We start from the raw sequence: 22,878 nt of genomic DNA on the forward strand, positions 1-22,878 counted from the left end.
TATGCGTTTGGTCTCATGCGCTCTGTATTTCACGCACGTGTTCAGAAAACACGACGACAACTAATGATGGAAATAGGGTGATCCCTATAAATGCTGACATCCCTGAAAGTGATAACGTTCAAAAACCATCATTTGAGCTGTCGTTTCTGTCATCCCTCAGTTAATGCGTGAAAAATGATCGACCAAGCTTTAACGAACCACGTTTCTGGTGGAATAACTGAGCGAGTGATGGAAGGAACCTTAACTCGGAGTATTTAAAAAGAATGTGATACCCAAATTTTCGCACATATGCGTTGTTGATTTTGAAGCAATCATAACCAATTGAACTAGGGGTCAAGAGTTGTAAAAATTGAAATTTTCGTAGGAAATTTAACTCTTTTCAAATGTCCCCCACCTGTTTTCCAGCGTATTTTCCGAAAATTCTGTAAATCTCCCTTCCATGAAATTTTGTTGCTGCAACATACAATGTAATGTCCATTTCTTAGCGCAGTAATCCTACTATGCTTAGACGGGATGTACGGATTACTGGTTGTATTTTCTTCTGAAAATTTAAATGTCGGAGTTTGAAACAGAAGAGCAAATTTACTTATTTTGTCTTGCGTAAAATAATTTTACAATTTCCTCTCGAATTGCTCATGGATTCAATTCAAAATTTCTTTCCGACAAGAGTAGCTTCGAATGTTTAATAAACTTTGTCGATTGACTCGAGGAGCGTAATGATTTCAAACACTGCACAAGCATAGTTAGAGCTGAAGGAATAAAAAATCTGCTTTTTCCCCTTGGGATTTATTTTGTCCGACCATGATTTCGTTACAACGTAACATTTCAAGGTGTTGAAATACATGCAGACCTATAAAATGTTACGCTGTAACGAAATAAATCACCACTTGGAAATAGCGAATTCTTCATTTCTTCAATAAAATTCTCCACTCCTATAAACCCCTACGATAAAACATTTCCACTGAGTCACGCCCGCTGCTATTATTAATATGACATAAATACATGTGGCTATCCACTACAATACCAATCACCAAATCAATTACTAGCCATGAAAGATAATCTAGTAATGCCCATTGCTTTGTTGCTAAAAGTTTTAATCCAATTGTATACATATCCAATTATTATTATTTATAAGTTTGATCAATTTCTATCCCATAAAAATAACAATTTTCAAATAAAAGAACATCTTTAACTATAGAAGTTTATAAAAATCATAAGGTATTCGGTATATAAGTCTCACGAATGTATCTCACAACGTGCATATCAATGTTTTACGATTTATACTGAAAAATTGTCAAGGATATCTCGTAGGATTACACCGTTGACACTGCAAGTTTTTCCTCAGGATGCTTTTTCTTCTGGTTTCTTTAAGCTAGGTTGTGATTTTAAGCTGGAGAGCTCTTGCCGCTGCGGAACTCTCGAGAGGAAAATATGCGCCGAATCATCGTAATTAATAATCCCCAGCCTTGGGGAAATTTAGTGGAGTTCCTCAACCTGTTCAATGGACCTGAGTTTAAAAAATAAAAAAACACGCTTCTCCAAAAACAGTATAACATGTGCTTGAAAATAGGCTTTTCATCACTCAGAAAATAAAGCATGAGTACTCGTTATGTTTATAATAAATGAGTTTAGTAGAGCCAAATAGGAGAGTAAATATCGGCACCCAGACTTTAATCTCAGAGTGATATAAAGCTTATTTTTTTCTTTGCAGTGTAATACATAATGTGTTTGGAAACAGCGTATTTTTTATATTTTTATTTTATTTTCTAATTTTTTGTGGTCAATTATGTGACTGTCAGTATCTGGAAGTAAGTTCTGGAAGAAACACAATCTATTGAGGAAATTAAAAAAGTAAAATTTAGTAAATCAATTGGGGAACAATAGACCTACATATCAAATGTCTGTTTATTGAATATTCAATTGCTAAAAAAACAACCCAATGTGCAAAATTTGAAGCCGATCCGACAATATGATTAAAAATCAAAAACAAGGCTGCATCGATGAAATAGATAAACAAACGAAGCAAGTTTACAAAAAAATGTAAAAACTACAACTTTTCACACAGTTCCACGCAGAAAGTTGCATGACTGCATTGAATACTTGATGAGCAATAATATAAAACATCTATCTAGAGCTTTCTCACTGTCGCGGGCTATAGAGGCATTATTTTAACAATTTAAATAAAGATTGCAGCCATTAAATTGCATAATAAAATACGTTTTTAAAATAAATGCGTATATTCCAAAAACATTTTTATGAAAGCGACATCGCTAATATTTTCTGAGACACAGTCTGGGACGTGAAAAAATACCAATTCTCGCTCCCTTATGATCCATAGAGACTTATATGTGTCTCATGGCATAAAAACACTAATTTTCTGAAAATCAAAGACAAATGTAGAGTTTTTCGTACTGACTCCACAGGCAAAGTATACATAAAGGATTACCGAAAGACTTATTATAAATGACCTTCTCATTGATTTGTAATAACTATCAAATGTCCACTTCGTAAACAACATTTCAAGTGAAAGTTCTTGGCAATGTGAAAACTACAATATCTAAAGGATATTTAAAAAAATTAAAATTAGAAGCAAATAGCCTTTTCTTCAATAGAACCAATTCTTACAATCATACACCTTCTCATTTAACTTTGAGAGAATTTCCCAAAGTGTCTAGCAGGTTAAGATGGTGAAAAAAGCCCCCAGATATTTTGAAAAATAAAAAAATATGCGTATAAACTGCCTCCAAAATTATGTGTTTCTTCAAAGTTTCAGGCCTTAACATTGGATAATAACCCCCAAAAAATTGAAACACGATTTTTAGTTTTGTAACCATATCTCCAGTTTTTATTTTTGTAAAATCATTTTCTTGATTTTAAAATGTAGATACTATTACGTTCTACCATTCTAATTTTTTTCAAAAATTTTCGACCGTAAACTAAACTTTTACGTTAATTTTGAAGGCAGGTTAAACGTATATTTTTTATTTTTCAAAATATCTGGGGGCACTTTTCACCATCGTAACCTGCTAGACCCTTTGGGACATATGTATATGTCCCTTGGACCTTAAAGGGTCAACCGTTTACAGTTCACATGTTCCATTTGGGAATATATTTATAAAAATGAATTAAAAATGATATTTCGTATCTGTGATTACTTTTATGGCTTTTTTATGTAAAGAAAGCATAGAAATATTTTTTTAAAGCGAATCGCATGACTTGTGTATACATTGGTCGTTAATTACGCATTTTCCAAATTGGTTATTTTCATAGCCTCTATAGTGAGTATGCGGTTTATTCGATATTTACCCCCACGCTCGCTCTCCAGTGACAAATTCTCATTTATTCAAAAGACCAATCAATATGTATCACATTTTTAAAGTTAGTTTTTGTCAAGTGTATATTTATTTTTCAAGCAAAAGCAAAATTTTGTGCCGTGTTCCCGTTTGGGAACATGTTTGAAAACGCATTTAAATGTTTTGTTATGGTTTTATTTCATAATATCTCTTAATTAGCTGTAAAATAAATAGGTTATGCAAAAAATTATAAACATCTGTTGGCAAGTTAGTTAAGTCTCTAAAGGGTTGAGTAAAACCAGTTCAACAACTGAATTCTATTTTATAATCGTCGTCGTGAAAATGATACACCCATTATTTACCATACCGTTAATGAAGCATGTCATCTTGAAGTCTTAATGTTATATAATAGCACTCGCTAATAAAAAGCAGGATTATGTATTTGCTCTTTCTTATAGCTCGTCTTAGAATTTTTTGTGATACTGTGTCTAACCTTGACGGCTTTTACTGCCCCTCTGCGCTATGGTCAAATAAATCGCTCGGAAGTTGGATGATAGCAAACTTAAAGCGCATACCTACGTTTTTATTTTGATGTAATCTTAAAAAAAACTTTTGGAGTTGAAGTAATTAGTTCAGAACGATACATTTTAATGTTATTGAGTAGGTATAATCGGTTCGGCGTTACGCTTATAATTCAGTGAGTAGACATGTCTTTGAGGATTTTAAATGCGGTGAAATTAAAGAAGCTAAGGCCTGTACTTCAATGAGTGGAATAGGTGCAGAATAGTTTCTCGTGTTTTCCACCGGATGATGTTTATATATATATATATATATATATATATATATATATATATATATACCCCATCCATGGTCAGGTGTAACCTGATTGGTTTCCGCGTTTAGTTGTTGTTGAAGAACGGCATTCTGAAGATCCCCTGAGAATGAACAGCAAGTCGCTGTTCGAAACGTCGGGTGACATGGAGAACATCAACCGGTGGAAAACCCGAGAAACTTTTATGCACCTGATACGCCGGGAAAACCTAACATCATGCAATGGAATAGGTATTTTCTTGTTAAGATTCCAGAACCAAAGAGTGACGCAACTCTGAGCGTCGCACATATATTAAAGTGAAGCCTATATGCAGTTTAGTTAAACAGCTTTATCGAAGTATAGCACACCTTCGGTGGGCTAATTATGTTTTCATTGGTCGTCAATTATGCCAGGAATAAGATTATCTTTAATATAAAATTATGTCTAACTCACTAGACCGTGGCTTTTTTGACCGAATATATCTATTACTTCGAGATCACGGAAGCATTTCAATTTTGTGCCATGAATGTGTGACTAGGCGGAACGAAAGTCGTTCTTTCTTGGGATTGCTGAGTCCTTAGTGTCGTAATCCATTAGCAATCATGCTCTAAGCGATGATTTTACGTACATCTCAACCTAGAGTGCGCAAACATCTTCGGCTATTTCACATGCATCGCCTTCTACTACTGTTCAAAGAAACATGAATGCGCCAATCGATGAGTTGGGATTATTTTTATCCATAGCACCATGTGAAAGTGACTTATTTACAATGATCGTAACTGGGATACAGCGCAGCCACCTGCGAAGTCATACGGTGATTCCTAGGTGATTTTAAAGTTTAATTTGCATCGCTCTCATATCGCTATCAATGCAATTTAGAAGGAGATTATTTATAAACTCCGTTTTGCTAGATAGAAATAAAGTTTATTGAAGGAAATATTGGCAACATTTTGTGAAATCAGGATTTTTCTCTCAATGGAATCAAAACCCAATTATACATACCAGGGGCGCAGCTAGGAATTTAGGCTAGGGGGGGTTTCAGGCGCAACTAATACTGGGGGGGCTTGGGGTATTGCATACCATCCAGGGTAAGCGGGAGTTGCGGAGGCCTTCCGCCGGAAAAAAATAAGAAAAAAGGTTCAAAAATGGTGATTTTTACGGCCCTCTGAGGGATATTTTATTAACCATCACACTATTCTATAAGCAATATTAATCCAATTAGGTAAAATAGATTTAACTTAAAAATTTATGTGGGCTCCCTCAAACCCCCCCCCCTCGCTGCGCCACTGACATATACGATATAATTATATGATCGAAAATAGGACATTGTGGGAAGGGTCCAAAACATTCCACTATATTACATAAACTTTGGATCGTAATTGTTGTTAGTTGTTGACGTACACAAAAACCCTATGCTATAATATTGATGACATTGTGTAGATTAAAACCATGATAAATCTATCAAGTTAAACTGTCAGTAAGCTCTTTCTGCACATCTACATCTAAATACCCTGAGACCTCCCTGGCAGTTGAGCTCTTTCCCCAGGGGGCACTCAGTTACGTAAAGGTCCTACCGCAATGAAATTTTGAGTTAGAGGTTGTCTCTCACCGAGAATGTACCATTCATTTCGCCACCTAAGAAATTATCTAGGCCCAGATGAAGGCACACTAGAAGAACCACGATTATATCGACTATTTGATACTATTGGGCATCGTTTTAGATGATTTTTGGCATAAAATTAATTTGCTAAACTCTCTAAGGAAAGATGATTTTTGAACCGCGGTGTATTCATTTGTGGTCTTTCATTATTCCCGTAGATCTAGATGTAGGTGTAGGTATTTCAGATTGTTCCTCCGTTACTCTTGTATTGCAACTGAGGAGAGTTCTTAAGGATTGTGTAAGCAGTAGATGTGTTGCCAGGGAAAAATATTGGTCCCAACATCAAAATTTACCATTACCTCCACAGGCCTCTTTGGCTCTGGAATCTTAACAAGAAAACACCTATTCCACTGTATGATTTTGGGCTTTCCCGGCGTATCAGGTGCGGAAAACTTTCTCAGGTTGTCCACCGGTTAATATTCTCCATGTCTCCCGACGTTTCGAGCAGCGACTTGCTGTTCATCCTCCGCGGATATTCTGAATGCCGTTTCATTGCACATGCGCAGCCAGAAAAAAACTTGTTAAAACGTATCACGAATGTTTTCCTCAGTTGATAATGTAAAAAAACATGAAGTCAGTGTTTCATTTCGCTCCTGGGACCAAATGCCTAAATGTTAATGTTTATAAATTAACATATCTGTATACGCGCACAATCTACGTCGTCCCTGAATAAAAGAAGAAACTCGACCAACGCTTTGATCCACCCTCTAGCCTGCTTTTCTCGTCCTGTACCGCGGTGAAGTTCACAGCCGAGGGAAGACGAGGAGCGAGTAGTGGTGGAAGCAGTGGGGATCGAAGTGGGGGAACTGGAGACTCTCCCTCCAAACTCCCACTCCTCCGCCGCCAACATCTTTCACTTTCACCCACAGCCGTGCAGTCTTACGAAGAGCGGACGCGGGGAGAGATCGAAGGTGAGCACGTGGAGGCCTCGCGGAAGTGTTGTCTTCGAGCTGCGGCGATCTGCGAAGGCGTAGGCCGGCAGTCCGCCAGAGGACCCTTACCATTATCCCGCACGCAAGAGAACCATGAAGCGGTAAGCGAGGCTGGAAGACCGCGGTCGGTGGAACGTGACTGCCGAAGCAAAAGTGCTGCTATACATGTGAGCCTATTAGGGAGCGATTCCAGTTTTTTTTGCCATCGAGGAAAGCTCTCACATGTATCTTCAGCCAAGGACGACTTCCAATTCGGAAGATCATTTCCTGGTTCGGGTAGGGCACGGGCGCAGTAGTTGAAGTCTCCGAATTAATTTTTTTTGATCGCGCGTTGAAGTCTCCGGGTATTGTACACCCACCACTTTTATTGGAGAACTTATTTACAGTACACGTATTTCCTTCAATTAGAAGCAGTGTAATAGTCAAGACTCCACTAGTCTTTTTGCTGGAACTCTTAGTGTTCTTCTTTCAGTCGTATGGACAAGACTCGATTGTCTCTGTGCTAGAAATTCAACTGGACATCCATCAGTTTCATAGTACTCCGTTGGTTTATGTGATATAAATGTAGCTGGACAACCCATCAAAATAATACTCGCTTTATGTACAATATTTTATACCGCTACATATATTTATCAACTGGAAGCAGCTCAGTGGCAAGACTAGTTTTGTGCTAGATTTATTGGTCTTCGTGCTGTATCAGTTTCATGAGCAAGACTACATTGATATTGGTGGATACGTTCAACTAGACTCCTACCAATTCAATAAGTAAGGCTTCACCAGCCTATGTGTTATAAATGTAACTTAACTGCCATCAGCATTTCGTATTGTTTTGCGCAGGGCCATCAAACTGTCATAATTATACCTCTCAGTTTTTTTTGCGGTGGCAAAGACAAAAACAGAACTCCTCTCCGACTTCAGGTGCCTTTTTTTGGCTTTCCTCGATTCGAGTCGGAGCAGTACCGCATTCGGGGTCAGGATGCCGTGTGCAGAGCGTGTGGCGTCGCCGGAGGAAGGTGTTGAGGCGGTTGGCGGCGGGTGCAGGGAGGATGAGGAGGCGTGGCAGAAGTCGATACGGCGACACCCGTCCGTGAGGGAGTGCGTCCTTCGTGCGAGGAAAGTGTCGGCCGCTGATGCGGGGGAGGACGACAAGGAGAGTGACCGCGAAAGTGGCGGAGGTCAAGAGGCAGAAGCCGCCGGGTGTCACGGCAAAGGTATGTGCTTCGTATGTTTTTGAAACGGATTTTACCGGCTTTTCCCAGGGTGCTTTTGCGTTGCTTTATGGTACGTCCTTCAATTTCTTCTTGGAGAAAATACGTACATATCTGCATCTAAATTATATCCTACGAGCGGAAAGTGTGAAATATTTACCGTAAAATGGGGTTAAAACTTAGGCCCACACTCTAAAAAAGACATTCAATATTTTCAAACAGTTTTTTCAGTGAACATATTATCATAGTGAATACTCTTACCATTCAATGGAAGAACTAACTAGTGATTCCAACAGTTTTCTTGGTTTCAAAGTATAGAAGTATAATGTGATGGGCAAACTTCCCTCTTGCAGTAACGTTGACCCATCAGTAAAAACATACATCACAATCATGCAATATCATTCGTGGGACAAATTAGCCCCAGGTTGTGGCATACTGGCTCAACAATAAAATAAACAATCACAAGGAAATTTATGTATCATATATGCATCTGAAATTCATGTAACAGATAGTAAGAACTCCAAAAAGTAAAGTGAAATTATTTAACATCACATAGCATCAAATTTACCGATTTAAAGATATTTTTGTAGTAGTGAAGGGGACCAAAGTAACCTTAACCTATCTTACAATACTCGAGTACCTTTATAAGTACTTACTCGATTATGGAGTAAGGTACTAGATAACGCATTAGGGTGGGGGCTTATTTTTAAATTTATCTCGGATTTTCAATTTCATTCTCATAAAATGTGCAATATGGACCTGCCAATTTTCTCCAAACTACCAAATACAATCCTCTACAGGCGTAAATCTTAGAGATACACCTTTTAGGGCCATAATTCACTCCATTTTCATGTCCGAACATCTATTATTGAGGAATAAAATATTTTAGTGCGGAATTCGGAAAGGGAGAGATTCCATGGGCAGCAATGGCAGAAAGTCAATTATCCACAACGCCCTTTAGCCCAAAAAGTTCTAATGAGATCTTTACCATTATTAGTCATGAAATTAAAAAAAAATAGATATCAAAATGAATACTCTAAGTTAAAAGTGGGAAAATTAAAAAAAAACATGGAACGTTCTTCGAAAAAAAAATTGTGTCATACAGTCATAATAAATTCATTAATCGAAAAATCCGAGAACAAAAATAAAAAGCCACCATTAGTATCTTAGTAGTAGTATCCGGCAGGGTACGCCTTATGATTGACCCATGCGAGTAGAATAGTATTACTTGATTAGACACAAATACTTGATTGCCTCTGTTGGGCACTCGATTACCTGAACAACCACCACATGGAATAGTGAGTAAATACTTCTACTGCAACCCGTGTATTTTTCTAGTTATTCGAGTAAATTTGGTACGCTCTTGCAACGTGCCACATCAATTGTATTGAAGCACAAATTTTTACCAACACAGACTGCTTTACTCATCATTTCAATGAATCGGTATTCCCTATGACATGCACAGTGCTTAATGTGCCAACCTCGGTGGCGGTGGTAAAGTCCTCGCCTGCCAGTCCGTAGGTCGCGGGTTCGAATCCCGCCTGGATAGGTGATCCCTAACCAGGGCATGAATGTTTGTGTTGTAAGTTGTTGATGTTGAAAAACCCGTTATAAAGGCCGCTAAGTGCTGTTTACGGGGAAATGGGAAATAAATAAGGAATTGCACATATGAAGCGGTGGTAGGAGCCCCCGTCACCTAGGAAAATGGTGTAATGTTGCGGCTGGAGTATTTTATAAATTATTAAACTATTTTTTATGCATTTTTCGAGAAAAATTATGACAATTAGATCAATATAACATTCCAAAAGCTGGAAAACACGAAAAAACCATGATATGAACGATAAAAAAAACCATTTAGGTGGGATGCGAATCCGCAACCTTTAGGTCGGCCGTAGTGGACTTAACCGAGTTTAGTCTAAGTGTTTTTCGATAAATTACGACTAGGGTTAATTTAAAGGACCTCAAAGAGACTAGAAAACATGATATTCTTGCGACCGGTGATTGTGAACTGTACTCTGATAATTCTGGCGTCTTCTGGATTTGGGATAGGCTCTAATTTCATGGGGAATCGAAGGCTTCAACATTATTTTCATTATTATCGTTAGCGTCATCCTTTTCATACCTTTGTGCTACTTACTTTAACGTATTATGATGCATTTCCCTGGTTTTCTGGCATAATATACTCTAATTTACAATAAAATGAGCATTATTTCGGGAAATTCATTATAAATATATTGTGATAACTACCCGATTGCGAGTATAAGGCAATTGAGAACATTTTTATTTTTTTATTTTATTTTATTCTCCAACCACCGGATACAGCTCTTATTGGCCATTTTACACCGAGGTGTTCAACAAATGTAACAAGTAAACGTACACAAACCACCATTTCCTGGGCCGGGGAAACCTACCCAGGCGGGACTCGAACCCGCGACCTCTTGTTTGGCAGGCGAGAGCGTTACCCCGCCGCCACCGAGGCCGGCAAAAAATTCGCTGCGGACAGGATTCGAACCTGCGCGGGCAATGCCCATTGGATTTCAAGTCCAACTCCTTAACCACTCGGACACCACAGCTGATAGAGAATGACATCGAAAGAACTAACAGCTAGGTAGACTTCCTTCTGCGACATGCCCAAGCAAAACTCAAAGCGACAAATCTGGGCATTCGTCCGAAGATTCCGTTCACTGAACAGGATTGAAATATAACATATTACCACCATGCGCGGCTTTAACGCAAGTTTGAGGGTCTCAACTGGTTGTGGCTTCATAGGAAGTCCTTTCTCCATTTAGTTGCCGTCTTGGATGGACCGCAAGTGCCTCACACTAGTACCATGAGCTTTAATACCAATAGGATGGAGAATCAGAATCCTGGATAGTGTAGTGGTATACGCAGTGGCCCGGAAACCCGAAGGCGCGTGGTTGGATTCCATGTCCAAGGGAATATTTTCTCATGCCAATGCATATGGTTTTCATTGTCGGCAGGATTGAAATGCTGAAATTCTTGGTAGGAATGCCCTAATGATCTCATTGCATTTTCCCGTCATTATGTTTTAGAGGAATGTCAGCAAAATTGGGGGCTTAGTGCTCAAAAGTTTTCAATTCGGAAATAAGGGCACCCGTGTGACGCTCAATGTTTTCCAATGAGTTTAAATCCTGCCCATTTTCTCTTCATAAAACTCGGCGTAGTAAAAGACTTCGCAGGTTTCCAACCAGCCTTTGAGCGCCTTGAATCGAAAATCACAAATCTCCCTCGTCATTCATTGGAGACAACCGGTTTTTTCTCTCTTAGCGGCGTATTCAGAGTTTCCTCCAAAAGAACTTGAAATTATAGTTCTCGATCTTGCCGCTCAATGTCCAGATTCATTGCAAAATAAGATATATATACTTCTGAGACTGTTGCAATATTTTCCTCCGATATTTGTTTACCATTCACGGCCAGTTTAGTAACATTATCAACGTATGGCTAAATACCGTTACAGATGTCTAATTAACATTACCGTTATATTTGAACTGAGGTCATAAACTTCACCAGATCATATTGGACACAATACTTTATATTCTTAGGCTAATTAATCATGTAATAATGAAATTATAATCCTTTGAATAATTAATCATTTGTATTTTATAATTAAACTGGAATAATTTTGCTATTATCCAACCCTTTGTCCAAGGTAAACATGTTAATTATTGGGGTTTTGGAATCTTTAATCGACGCATTAAAATTACCGTAAACTTTTCATTTCACTCTCTGTATATTATCAAATTTCTTGAAAAAAACTGGTTGGCTATGGACTAAAGGGAAAAGAGAACATTTTTATGGGATGAATGACAGTAATGGCTTATCGCGTCTTCTAAATAATTAATTATTTTGAACATTCTCTGGATATGCAGTCTTTGGGACAATTCATAATTAGTGATACGTGAAAATCGCATATGTGATAAATGATATTGATGCGATAAACGTGAATAAATTCGACATAGGCGCGATGATAGCACTTTTATGACATTTAAACACCATATTTACTTCTTCGATGGCAAAATTCGTAAATTTAGTGCCCAGCCCGCCCCTCGCTACGTCACTGGACGTTGGGCCTTACTGCTTCATAAATGGTTGCATGTTTTTTCATCGACGGCTACTAGAGAGGTTGAGAGAGAACCCTGGTAGCCTCTGCGATGTTAACCAAATATGTCGTACCATCTGCCTAGAAAAAACTGAGTTTGGTAATGCTGCACTCCACACAATCTGGACATCAGCTAGCATCGTGGATGCAGAGAGGTTTTTCAGCCAGTAGAATCTAGCTGTGACAGACAGACGCAACCAGTTGAAGGAAGAAAATGTTGAAACTTGTTCAACGTTGATATTCAACTTCTGTAAATAATATTCAGGCTACTGATATCATTTTTAATTATTTACTTTATATCTTATTCCTTAATTTATTATTGCTATACCACATAATTATTTAAACTATACCGTATTTTTTTCAAATAAGTGTGCTTCATCGCACTTCGTCGCTAAAAGTGATACATTATGAAAACAAAGAAAAAATAGATGCTACAAAATGCTATAAACTGCAATTGAAAGTGCTATAAAATTAAAATGAAAGTGCTATTTTCAAGTATCTCTATTCATAATCAATGTACTGCAAAGCTACCCAAATACGAATATGAGACATTATATTTGTGCTTATTGCTTTTAGTAAATAAGAAGTGCTCTTCTGCACTCACTAATAACAAGTCTAAGTAGTACCCACACTTTATTCTCCGAGCGGTAAAAAGTTTACATTTTACTTTTACGTACATTTTATGCTGTTTTGGGATTTTTTTCTTAAACATATTTTTTGTATTTTGTATTTTATATTTTTTTACTTTGAGGCTTATAGAAAGGAGGAAATTCCTTAGTTATCAATTCCCAATAGTATAAATATAGTTCAGATATCATTAGTAGCTCCGTTCGTCACAGGGAGTTCGTCGGGAATATTTCGTTCACTACCTAAATTTATTTTTTGTATCTTTTCGTTTTTCCCGTAATTTTATCGCCATTTTCCTTGCTCCTCATGCCAATCCTTCTCAGTTAGCTCATCACTGTGATAATTCAGGTTACATTCTGTCCACCGTTCTCCGTGAACCAGTCTTGTCACGAAGACGCTAACAAAGATAACGGTTGCGGTCCAAATGGGGCTTTTCTTGTTAATAACGGTTATTCCATCTGATTGGCGTATCACCACCAAACCGTTACCGCATCGAGAGATGGACTTATTTTCAATGGTTATTTCTCTCCCCATTTAATGACGGAAATTGAAGTATTTATGGTTATTAACGGCTCTGATCTCAGTCTTTATGAATTACTAGCTCTTTTAGCGACGTGACAAAATTTGCTGTTAGACATAGGCGCAAGTTTTCCCTTTCGTGCTATTTCGAGTAATTGCGTGGAGACGATCCAGTAAGTGTTTGTCTACGATTACAGAAGTGTTTTCTTGCATATCATAAAAAGAAGTAAAAAAATGGAATAATTTACAGTATTCATGAGGATTTGATTACACGATTAGGTTTTTTTCTCTATGAATGTAATATTCCCTGCTCACTTTGAAGTATCAATGAGAAATTAAAAAAAAAATCGAATTCAATATTACTTGCACAATAATTTTACGATAATTGAAGCTAAGTAGCTAATTTTAAAAAGGTCAAAATTTAGGATTGATATGTGTTTTGACTCGATCCCAAGGTATATCAAATACATTATTCAAGCCAATGAAGCATATAATGTGGATGATTTAGAATTTTTTTCGTCAAGTCTTAATTGAACTGGCGAATTTGATAAATGCCGCTAGTTATATGGCAATGAAATCAATGTTGATGAGCTGTAAAAATTTATTTATTTCTCCAAACTAAAAGGAACTGTGACCTACACATCGAATTTTTTTTGATCGCAGTATTTTAGGCATGACTAATACCGATTCTCGCAATGAAAAATCATACAATCAAGCGTTTTTACATCATAGACGAGTGTAAACATATTTTTACTCGCGAAGATAGAACAAAAATTCAAATAATTTGAGCCTTTTTCGGGCACCAAATGAGTGGTTTTATTCAGCCAAAGCTTTTGTCAGACTGATAGGGTCAGGACTTTGAATAAGAAGTTTTATTCATTAAGATCATGGTAGAAGACGCTCTGATAACGGTGCCGGAGTCTGACGAAAAACCCTGGCTGAAGGGAAATCACTCACCTGATGGAGTTACCCTGAGAACTTCACACACAATACGCCAGAAAAAAACCAAAACTTAAAATGTATTCACCGAAAATTGTTTTCATGACGTTGACTTCGACTACTACGTAGCTATCACCCTTCTCTCTAATGCATAATCGGGCCTCATATATATTTTTTGATGAGTTTCCGTAAAGAAATACCTTTCAATGATTTAATCAGTGCATTATTTTTGCCTGGTATTCTAATTTTCTGAAATACCGGCAATGCGGGCGCTTATTTGCAACTTTTAACAAAAATTATTTACATTTTTTATCAATTACGAAAGTACCGATATACCGGTATTTTTTTTGCCGGTATTACCGGGGGAGTACTATTATTACTTTTTAATACTCACCACCAAAATACTGGTACTTTTTTAAGTATCGCGCATGCCTAGACCGGCCATTAATCATAAAATTAAAAAGTAGGGCATTTTCGGTAGTTTCTAGGGATACCGGTAGAGATTGTTGACTCGACTAAATACGAATTGTTGTATTTTGAGAAAGTTGAGCTCGATTTAGCAGATGGTCGCAACAAGCCGCTTTTGGTCGTTGTGAACTAGAAGATGCTTATCTCAGTCATCATCCACATCTTAACGGCAGGTTACACCAAGTTATTGCAAGCGGAGATTAATTCTTAAACGTCTTCCATTTTTTATATTTTACTACTTGCGAAGCTCTGTCACTTCTCCTTGATGGTACCAATAAATTGACTTTTCTTTTCCTCCCCAGAATAGGGTAGTTTCCTTCATCAAAGAAAACGAAAGGCATTGATTGCGATTCGTTACCCACCATCAGTGTATTCATAATACTTATACAAATTATTTGGTTTTAGAAATACCGGTGTAGACGGGTGGCAAGGGTCAATTTTATTCATTTGAAAAAGGCCAGATTGGCGCCCATGCGATTCCACTCCACGTGACGTCACAGCGACCTATTTTCTACACGAGAGGATAGGAGTTTTACATCGCCTGATATTGCCAATGCATGCATGAGTCACAGAGCTCAGGGAAACATCTCTTAATAATCACTTATTAAAATTGTCTAAGGTCGGAAAGTTTCCATCGTTTGATAAGGTAGTAATAATCCATATTTAAGCCAAGCGCAACCTGCTAGCAGGGTACTCTGCTACCTGTTAGCAGCCTGCGTCGTAACAACGCTCAAGCCTCGCCTCAAGGTCACTTCACAGGGCGGCAGCGGGAATCAGAACGACGTCACACGGACTTTTCCCATCATTCCTACTTAGCCGTCGGGTTTTCGCGCGCTCGAAAATTTTCACTTTTCGTTTAATCGCGAAAAATAGGTATCGTCATTCGAAAATCTAAGAGTGTGAAATGCGTACTCCAGGAGTAATAATCTTTCGATTTAGGCAATGAAAAAATAAAAGGAAACCATCCTATTAAGCTGCTGTTTATGTTGAGTGGTGAAAATCCCTTCGCGTACTTGTTTAGGCGGGTGATAGGCTTTTTCTTTCTCGCAGATGTAAACAACAGCAGAAACAACCGCTGCGTTATGTTTGCTAGCTTTCTTTTTTCATCTTGCGCTCTGTTAAGTTTACGACTTATGCCTTGGCAACGGCAGAGTCGAGACAAGGTCGAAGCTCGTAAATTTACTCCTAGAGAAGTAGCGGAATCGTAAGCGTCTACATTCCATTTGAATTTTTTATTCAATTACCTTCTCTCCTGGGGTAGGCATAGTGGTCTGCTGAAGTCTAAATTATTTTGCGTCTTCGCCCTGGAAAATGCATTGCTGAGTGTGAATTAGCGGAATATCGAGCCATTTTATTGATTATTTCGAATAACCTTGGAATAATGCGATTATTTTATGGTCTGATTTTTTTTGCTTTCTCTTCATTATGCCGCTGAAACTTTGGAATGTTGGCAGCAGGTCTTGCGTTTCCCTGTGAGGTGCGGTCTCTTTCCTCAGATGGCATATCCGTGATTCTCCTTAAATCCAATCTAAACGTGGTGTATTTCCGTTATAAGAAAGCCGGAATCTCATGCTGAATCATTATCAATGAAAGTGTTGGAAATTATTGGTGGATAACTATTGGAAATTTGTGACGAAGGCATCAGTTATGTAGGCTTAGAATTCCCGCATACACGTGATAATTTTAAAGTTTTTTCTGGATGAAATACATTAAAAAAATTTCTCGGGCCCTTCACCAAGTATTTACCGAATGCATTTCAGATTAGCGAAACACAGAAGTTGGCAATGGCGGAAATCAGCATTAATGAAGAACATTCAACACAGGTATACTTAGTACATCTATAGTTGGAATGGACTTAGTTAAAATAGAACCCTATTTTTATGATGGCCACACCCTCTACCATGCACTCACTTGAAATTCATTTTCTCTGTCGGTAACTTCCCAGCACGTCGCCAATATTTTTCCTGATGTATTATTTACCTCCACAGCTCACGATTTTTCTATCAACAGTCTCCCTAATAACGCTATATATGTTTGAATTTTGAAAAAAAACATGCTGAATTGTGAAAGACAAACCCGACACGCCCTTTCTCATTGGCGAACTCATCGATATAGTAAGCTGTATTTTCCACCAAGGATGGCGCTCACATAATTCGTGTAGTTAAAGGATGCCCCTAATTTTTTTCGTAGCCTATAAGCTGAGTTAAGAGCGCAAATAAGATATTTACCTCCTAAATTTCATGAACGACCTTTCTTCTCGAGTGGGAACGTGAAATCGAAAACCGTTTTTAGAATGAAATTTTCCTCTGCGTGTGGGAATTAAATGGAAGATCTTCCCCAAAGGCAGAAATAAAGGACTAAATAAACGATGAACACGTGATGGTTGCGCGAGGGTAATCGGTGAGGTAGTCGTGCGTTCATGGCTATCCGAAAGGGTGCAATTTTCCCCACGATCGAGAGGATCTCATCGGTCGTTCTTTTGGGATAAACACTGCTCTCATCTCCACGCAACCGTCTTGTCCAGGGCGTGATGTAGCCTCGGTGAAGATGGAAAACTGGTGGTGGTTATATAAAGGTGAATAAAGGTTGGTTGAGTCTATCAGAAACTGATAGTTCACTCGAATTAATTTTTTTTCATTAGATTTTGTTCCTTCCCAGCGTATGTTTCTGGTGAAATCTTCTCGGGTTTTCCACCGGGTGAGTTTCTTGAGGGACGACGTTTCGATGGCAGCCTCTGCCATCATCCTCAGTGCATGACTATCCGAAAATCTATAAATAGTCTTTATGATTTTTTTAACCTTTTGTCAGGCGCAATATTGGAATTGCTGATTTCATGCGCAATGTGCCTATCAGGCACAAATGGGAAAAACCATTATTAATTCTTGGCATGGCTCAGAGGTACATCTTTAACCCTTTCTAACACAGAGCTGTTTCTGGGAGAAATCAAATTTCAAGATTTTTCATTTTGAAAACTTGAAATTTTTTCACTCAATCATAATGTATGTGGCAGCTAAATATTTCGTCATTACAATTTACACCACAAGATAAAGCACAGTTCATATATTTCCTAAATATAGCAGAAAATTTACACATTTTTGATGTTGCTTAGAAGCAACATTGGGTTATAATGAGTTAAAGTTAAATCCACCATTATAAGTGTACTCGAAAACTTACATGATGTCATACGTGTCATGCATATTATACTCCTTTACATGCCGTCATACGACCCCGGACAGATCCAGCAAGGTGCGATTTAACGTGGTTTTCAGGCTATTAAGTATTATTATATGTAATGTATTTTTTTAGCAAATGAATTTTAACAAATCAGTTTCTTTTTATTTTCAAAACTGATTTATCTAATAATGATGGATATTATTTTCCTTTATTGTGCCATTATTTTGCTTAAATATGCTGAATAATCCTCCACTGATCTGTCGGCATGTACCTATGCGAAAAGTGAAAGGCTCAATAGATCGTGTCAAAACAAAAAGCATCAAGGGTCTATGGCGCCTACTGTTACCAAGGAATAAAAAAAAAACTCGTGCTGTGCCTATCAGATTCATTGCGCCCGACGGAAGGTTAAAGATATTTTTTGGCACCATGGTACCTAAAGATTTGATCTATTGATTCATGTTTGAGGATTAAAAAAAAATCATGTTCCTTGAAGAATTGATGCGAGTTCCAACGGAGGAACACAATAAAATGCGAATTCCGAGTAGTATTCATAGATAGATCGAAGATGAATATGGTCTTTATGGTGCACTGAAGAGGTACGTTAATAGAAGGGAAATCGCCTGAGTAATTGGCAAATTATCCATGCAAACGTATTTTAGCCGGTATTATGCCTAAATAATAATTATAGTAACACTCTTTTACTGCAAATAGGTGGAGTAAATATGTGGTAGCAATGAAATCACCCATAAAAAGTGAAAAGTACTTGCCGTTGCTAAGTAAACTTTAAGTGTGTGATTTAAAGTAAGTTTGAAAATAACTATCGTCAATATCAAAATGATCTGGGGAAATTCCCAATTCTCGTTTGAAAAATTCTTGATGCATAATATCAACGAATTGCATGCGGAAATTGGTGTGACGCGTTAAGACGCTTAATTACTCAAAACATTGATTGCGGTACGGTTTTTCCCGTGATTACGCAAATTGATGGGACTTTAACGGCTCAAATTGTTGATTTGCATTTGTTTGCTAACTCTTTGACCTGAAGTGAAGTGGAAATGATGCACCGATGATGTAATTTATCAAATTTTACGCATTTAGTAAGAAAATGTTGCCAGAATAGCCAAAGGGCCAAATTGATTTACCAATAAATTTACTATTCAATGCTTTATGGAAATTCTTTTCTCAATGAAGTATCAAAATGCCTCTAATTTTTTTCATATACACTCGAGAAAAAGCCTTTAAGAGATTGTAACAATTATAAGGGCAATTCCTATATCTCTATGAAATGAAGAAACTACCCATCTAAGGAAGGCTGTCGTATCCACTCTTATGATACGAAAAATTCTGAAATGCTAATACTATTGTAATTGCTCCTCATCCTCTTATGGCATTTCCTTTATCTCAACTGGTTATGCAATTTATGGGAAACTTAGTGGGCTTGATAATTGACTCAGCGAGATAGCCAGTGATGAATAACCTGGAGTATATGAGTAACCATAAAGAATGAAAAATCATTCTTATGATGAGCTAGTTACTGCTTGACGAGGTGTGAGTTTAAGAATGTAAATAAGAAACGTTATATGTACATAATTTGCATTATCTGCTGTAATAGAATGATCACAATTAATGAGGTAATAGCTGAAGGCCGTAAAAACAGTTTTGTGACAGCATATGGCTCGTGCAGTGCCTACTCAAGTAGTCGAACAAATGTCTCCAAAATTATGGAATTTTGCTCACGCCCAACATAATATGTTTTTTTCTTGGCACAATGACTTTTCAGTTTTATAACATTTTGGCTATTGTTGTTTGGCTTCCTATTTTATTCTCTATACCAGGCTCGTAGACAGGGGTAAGAAGGCCGGAATGTTTTCCATTTGTGGAAACTGTCTGCAATACATCATCTTAGGAGGCAACCATGGTCACTTACCTTCTGAATTTGTCTCAGTTACAGAATGTTGTGGACTGATATCAGATCTGAAATTTTCTCAAAATTGAGTGATAAAAACTACTACTGTATGAGCTCTAAAGTTTAAAATTTTTCGAAACATCAGGTGAATATCGGAAAGAAACGGCTATAAAAACCAGTGGCGCAGCGAGGGGGGTTTTGGTGGTTAAAACCCCCCACAAAGCTTAGAGAAATTTTTAGTTCAAACCATTTTACTTAATTGGATTAATATAATAGTGTAAGGATTAATAAAATATCCCTCGGAAAGCCGTAAAAATCACCATTTTGAACCGTTTATCTTAAAATTCCGCAATTTATTAAACTCGCACCTACCGCTTACCCTGGTGGGTATTCCATATCCCCACACACCCCGGAATGATTTGCACATAAACTTAACCCACCCTTAATTCCTAGCTGCGCCCCTGATGGATGGCAAATCAATGACAACCACGGCTGTTAAACTATAATGACTTTAAATTTAACTACTGTGAAAAAGAAGCATATAGTATAATTTATAGTTTTCCAATGCTTGGGAATTGAAAATAAATTACTAGCCTAGGCATTCAGCACACACTTAACCCCTCCACGAAGCAAATTTCTGGCTACTTGCCTGCTCGAAGCGGGAATTTTTGCATTAAACCTTTCCATTTTTAAATAGACTTGAAATTTTGACTTCACTTTCTATCATATACCAAGACAAAATAAATGTACTCAAAGAGCCAACATATCTCGTGAGCTGCAGAGTTTGACTCTTGATATAGCTAATATTTAGAGATACGAGAAAATAGCAAATGCGATAAATGCGATATAGATGAAATGTGCGCAAATAAATGCAACATAGATTTGATGACTGGACTTTTATTATATTTTTAAGCAAAGTTGCCTTTTCGACGGCAAAATTCGTAGCCGACACTCACCACTTAAAGCATGTGAGCGACTGGCCAGCTGCTAGTTGGCTGGGACTCTACGTGGCCGCGAAATACAAATGGGCGCGGGCAAAGCTACACCTCCGCCACTTTATGTCTTATTCCCTAATTTATTATTTTTCTACTACATACTGTAGTTATTTAAAATATTCCTTAATTTGTCATATGACTGTGTTTCACTACATTTTATCGTCATCTACCTCATTATGAAAATAAAAAATAGACGCTACAAAACGCGATAAACTGTTATTGAAAGTGCGATAAAATAAAAATGAAAGTGCAATGTTCACGTACCTATACTGATATTTACTGTGCTTAAGATCATTCGGAAAAAAATATTTTGCTAATGTAGAGCGTTGGACGAATATGTTTCTTCCTCAGAGTATGTTTTGCCATCTCGTCACCTGTTCTGAAGTGACCAAGTTCCAAGCACCTGGGACCCACCTAAAACACCAGACAAAAACACAGGAAACAAAAACATCAGACACCTGCCACAGAAACCATTCGTAGCTTTGGAGGAGCTTGTCTGGGGAGACCTCCAAATGGACCATTTCATTTTTCTCCTTATGAATCCGAATCAGCAGCTTCTACAGGTGCATTCTGCGTGAAAACAGAAATCGTGGTGCTCTGAGCTAAATGTCAGCTAAACTAGGAGTCAATACACCGCAGCTCACGAATTACGTTGACTCTTTGTGTACATCTGTTTAGTCTTGGAATACAATAGAAAGAGATGCAAAAATGTCAACTCTATTGAAAAATAGGAGGGTTTAATGCAAGCAGTCCCACTTCGAGCAGTTAAGTAGCCAGAAATTTGCCTCTGGGAGGGCTTGAGTGTAAGCTAGATGCCTAGGCAGGGCCGGTTCTAGGCATAAATTTAGTCTAAGGAAACAATGTTCCGCCCCCCCTTTAGTGGAAAATCAAATGTATTGCCAAATATCTAATTGATCTCGTTTGTTTTCTGCTTGTAATTTCTGTACCTAACTCTGTATAGAAAAAAATCACTTGTATCCCATGCTTTCTCACCCATTCATATGTAGACTTTATAAAAATTATCAATAGATCTATTTTTTTAGGCTTGCGAAAACTTAAATCGAGAAATCATGTTGCTTAGTGAGATAAAGTTTCCATTACTATTTCATGGCTGCGTGTTGAAATATAAGTTAAATCTAAGCCTGAATTTCCTAATTTAATGTTTATAATCGAATAAGTAACCGTCGCAGCGGCTAGTTGCGAAAACGTATTATAGCATACACACTTTCCCTATCAACTGTCATGTCCTGGTTTCATGGGAGACGTAACCTAGAAATCTAGGTTGTGCTCCATATGTAACGGGAAATCTAGGCATTGGCGAGGTGCGCTACCGCTTGAGTGCGGAACCTTGGCCGATCGGCGAAGAATCCGAGCGAGGGCGAGGCACTCCGACGACTGTGAGTTACGGGCACTTACATCTCTACCATTTCCTGGGCACGTGTGAAGTTCAGCCACCCCGAAATAAAGAAGTTGTGTTTTTTTTAGTAACGGTTAACTGTCGCATATTTCCGTATTCATTTGCTTCCTGGTTCTCCGTGCCATTGTTTTCGTGGGAAATGAGTCAGAACCGCGAAATTTCAATGCCGTGCAATATCCCACTTGGCAACGAATGTCTCGCAGATGTCCCTCTATGATCTCGAACATCGCGAACGTCTCAGAGATGTCTTAGGGAGGTAATCGTGGGACGTTCAGATACAATTACACAAGCATCAAGATGATGAGGAGTGTGGGAGATAATAAAAGTTACACTAAAACTAAATGCTATTAGGCCTGCATTAGAAATAGAATTCATACTATTTTTTACTATATTGCTGATTTCACTTCCCATATCAAAAAATTTAGCCTAGCCTTCCCCCTTTTAATTTTATCTTAGTTTTCTTTTGTTCATTTTCAGCTAATATCTGAACTTTTTCCTTCGGCAAATTATGAGAGTTCTCATATCATCTTTGTCTCTGCTATGCCGCATGCAAACCACAGCACACTTATTCTTTCTCCGCGGATATTAGCACCTGAGGCCTTCTCTTTGATTTCATTGACGTCTTTCTCGATGTAAACACTGAAAATTACGGGGGACAATGAACACCATTATCTCACTCCATTCTCTGTGACTGCTTCTTCATAGTTGGGTCTAGATTTTGTCGCTGTTTTCATGCAAACTGTGTACAATATCATAAATCATTGTAGGGCGCTCCAATTTCCATCACAATTATGAGAATTGAATTCCAT

General features: G+C 37.8%; 1 protein-coding gene and 1 non-coding gene across 2 annotated transcripts in view; one reads left to right on the forward strand and one right to left on the reverse strand.

Annotated features, from left to right (window-relative positions):
- Positions 1 to 6,645: 6,645 nt before the first annotated feature.
- The window catches only part of LOC124163664, an 87,019-nt gene continuing 70,786 nt past the window's right edge, over positions 6,646 to 22,878 (forward strand). Inside the window, exon 1 of the mRNA XM_046540725.1 lies at positions 6,646 to 7,907. Coding sequence (XP_046396681.1) covers positions 7,673 to 7,907 — 235 coding nt within the window. The 5' untranslated portion in view covers positions 6,646 to 7,672. The remainder of the gene's footprint in view (positions 7,908 to 22,878) is intronic.
- On the reverse strand, positions 10,396 to 10,477 carry Trnas-uga. Its single transcript has one exon. It is a non-coding gene; the product is annotated as a tRNA-Ser (tRNA).

This window comes from Ischnura elegans, chromosome 8 (assembly GCF_921293095.1).
Source record: "Ischnura elegans chromosome 8, ioIscEleg1.1, whole genome shotgun sequence".
In the NCBI taxonomy this organism is placed as follows: domain Eukaryota; kingdom Metazoa; phylum Arthropoda; class Insecta; order Odonata; family Coenagrionidae; genus Ischnura; species Ischnura elegans.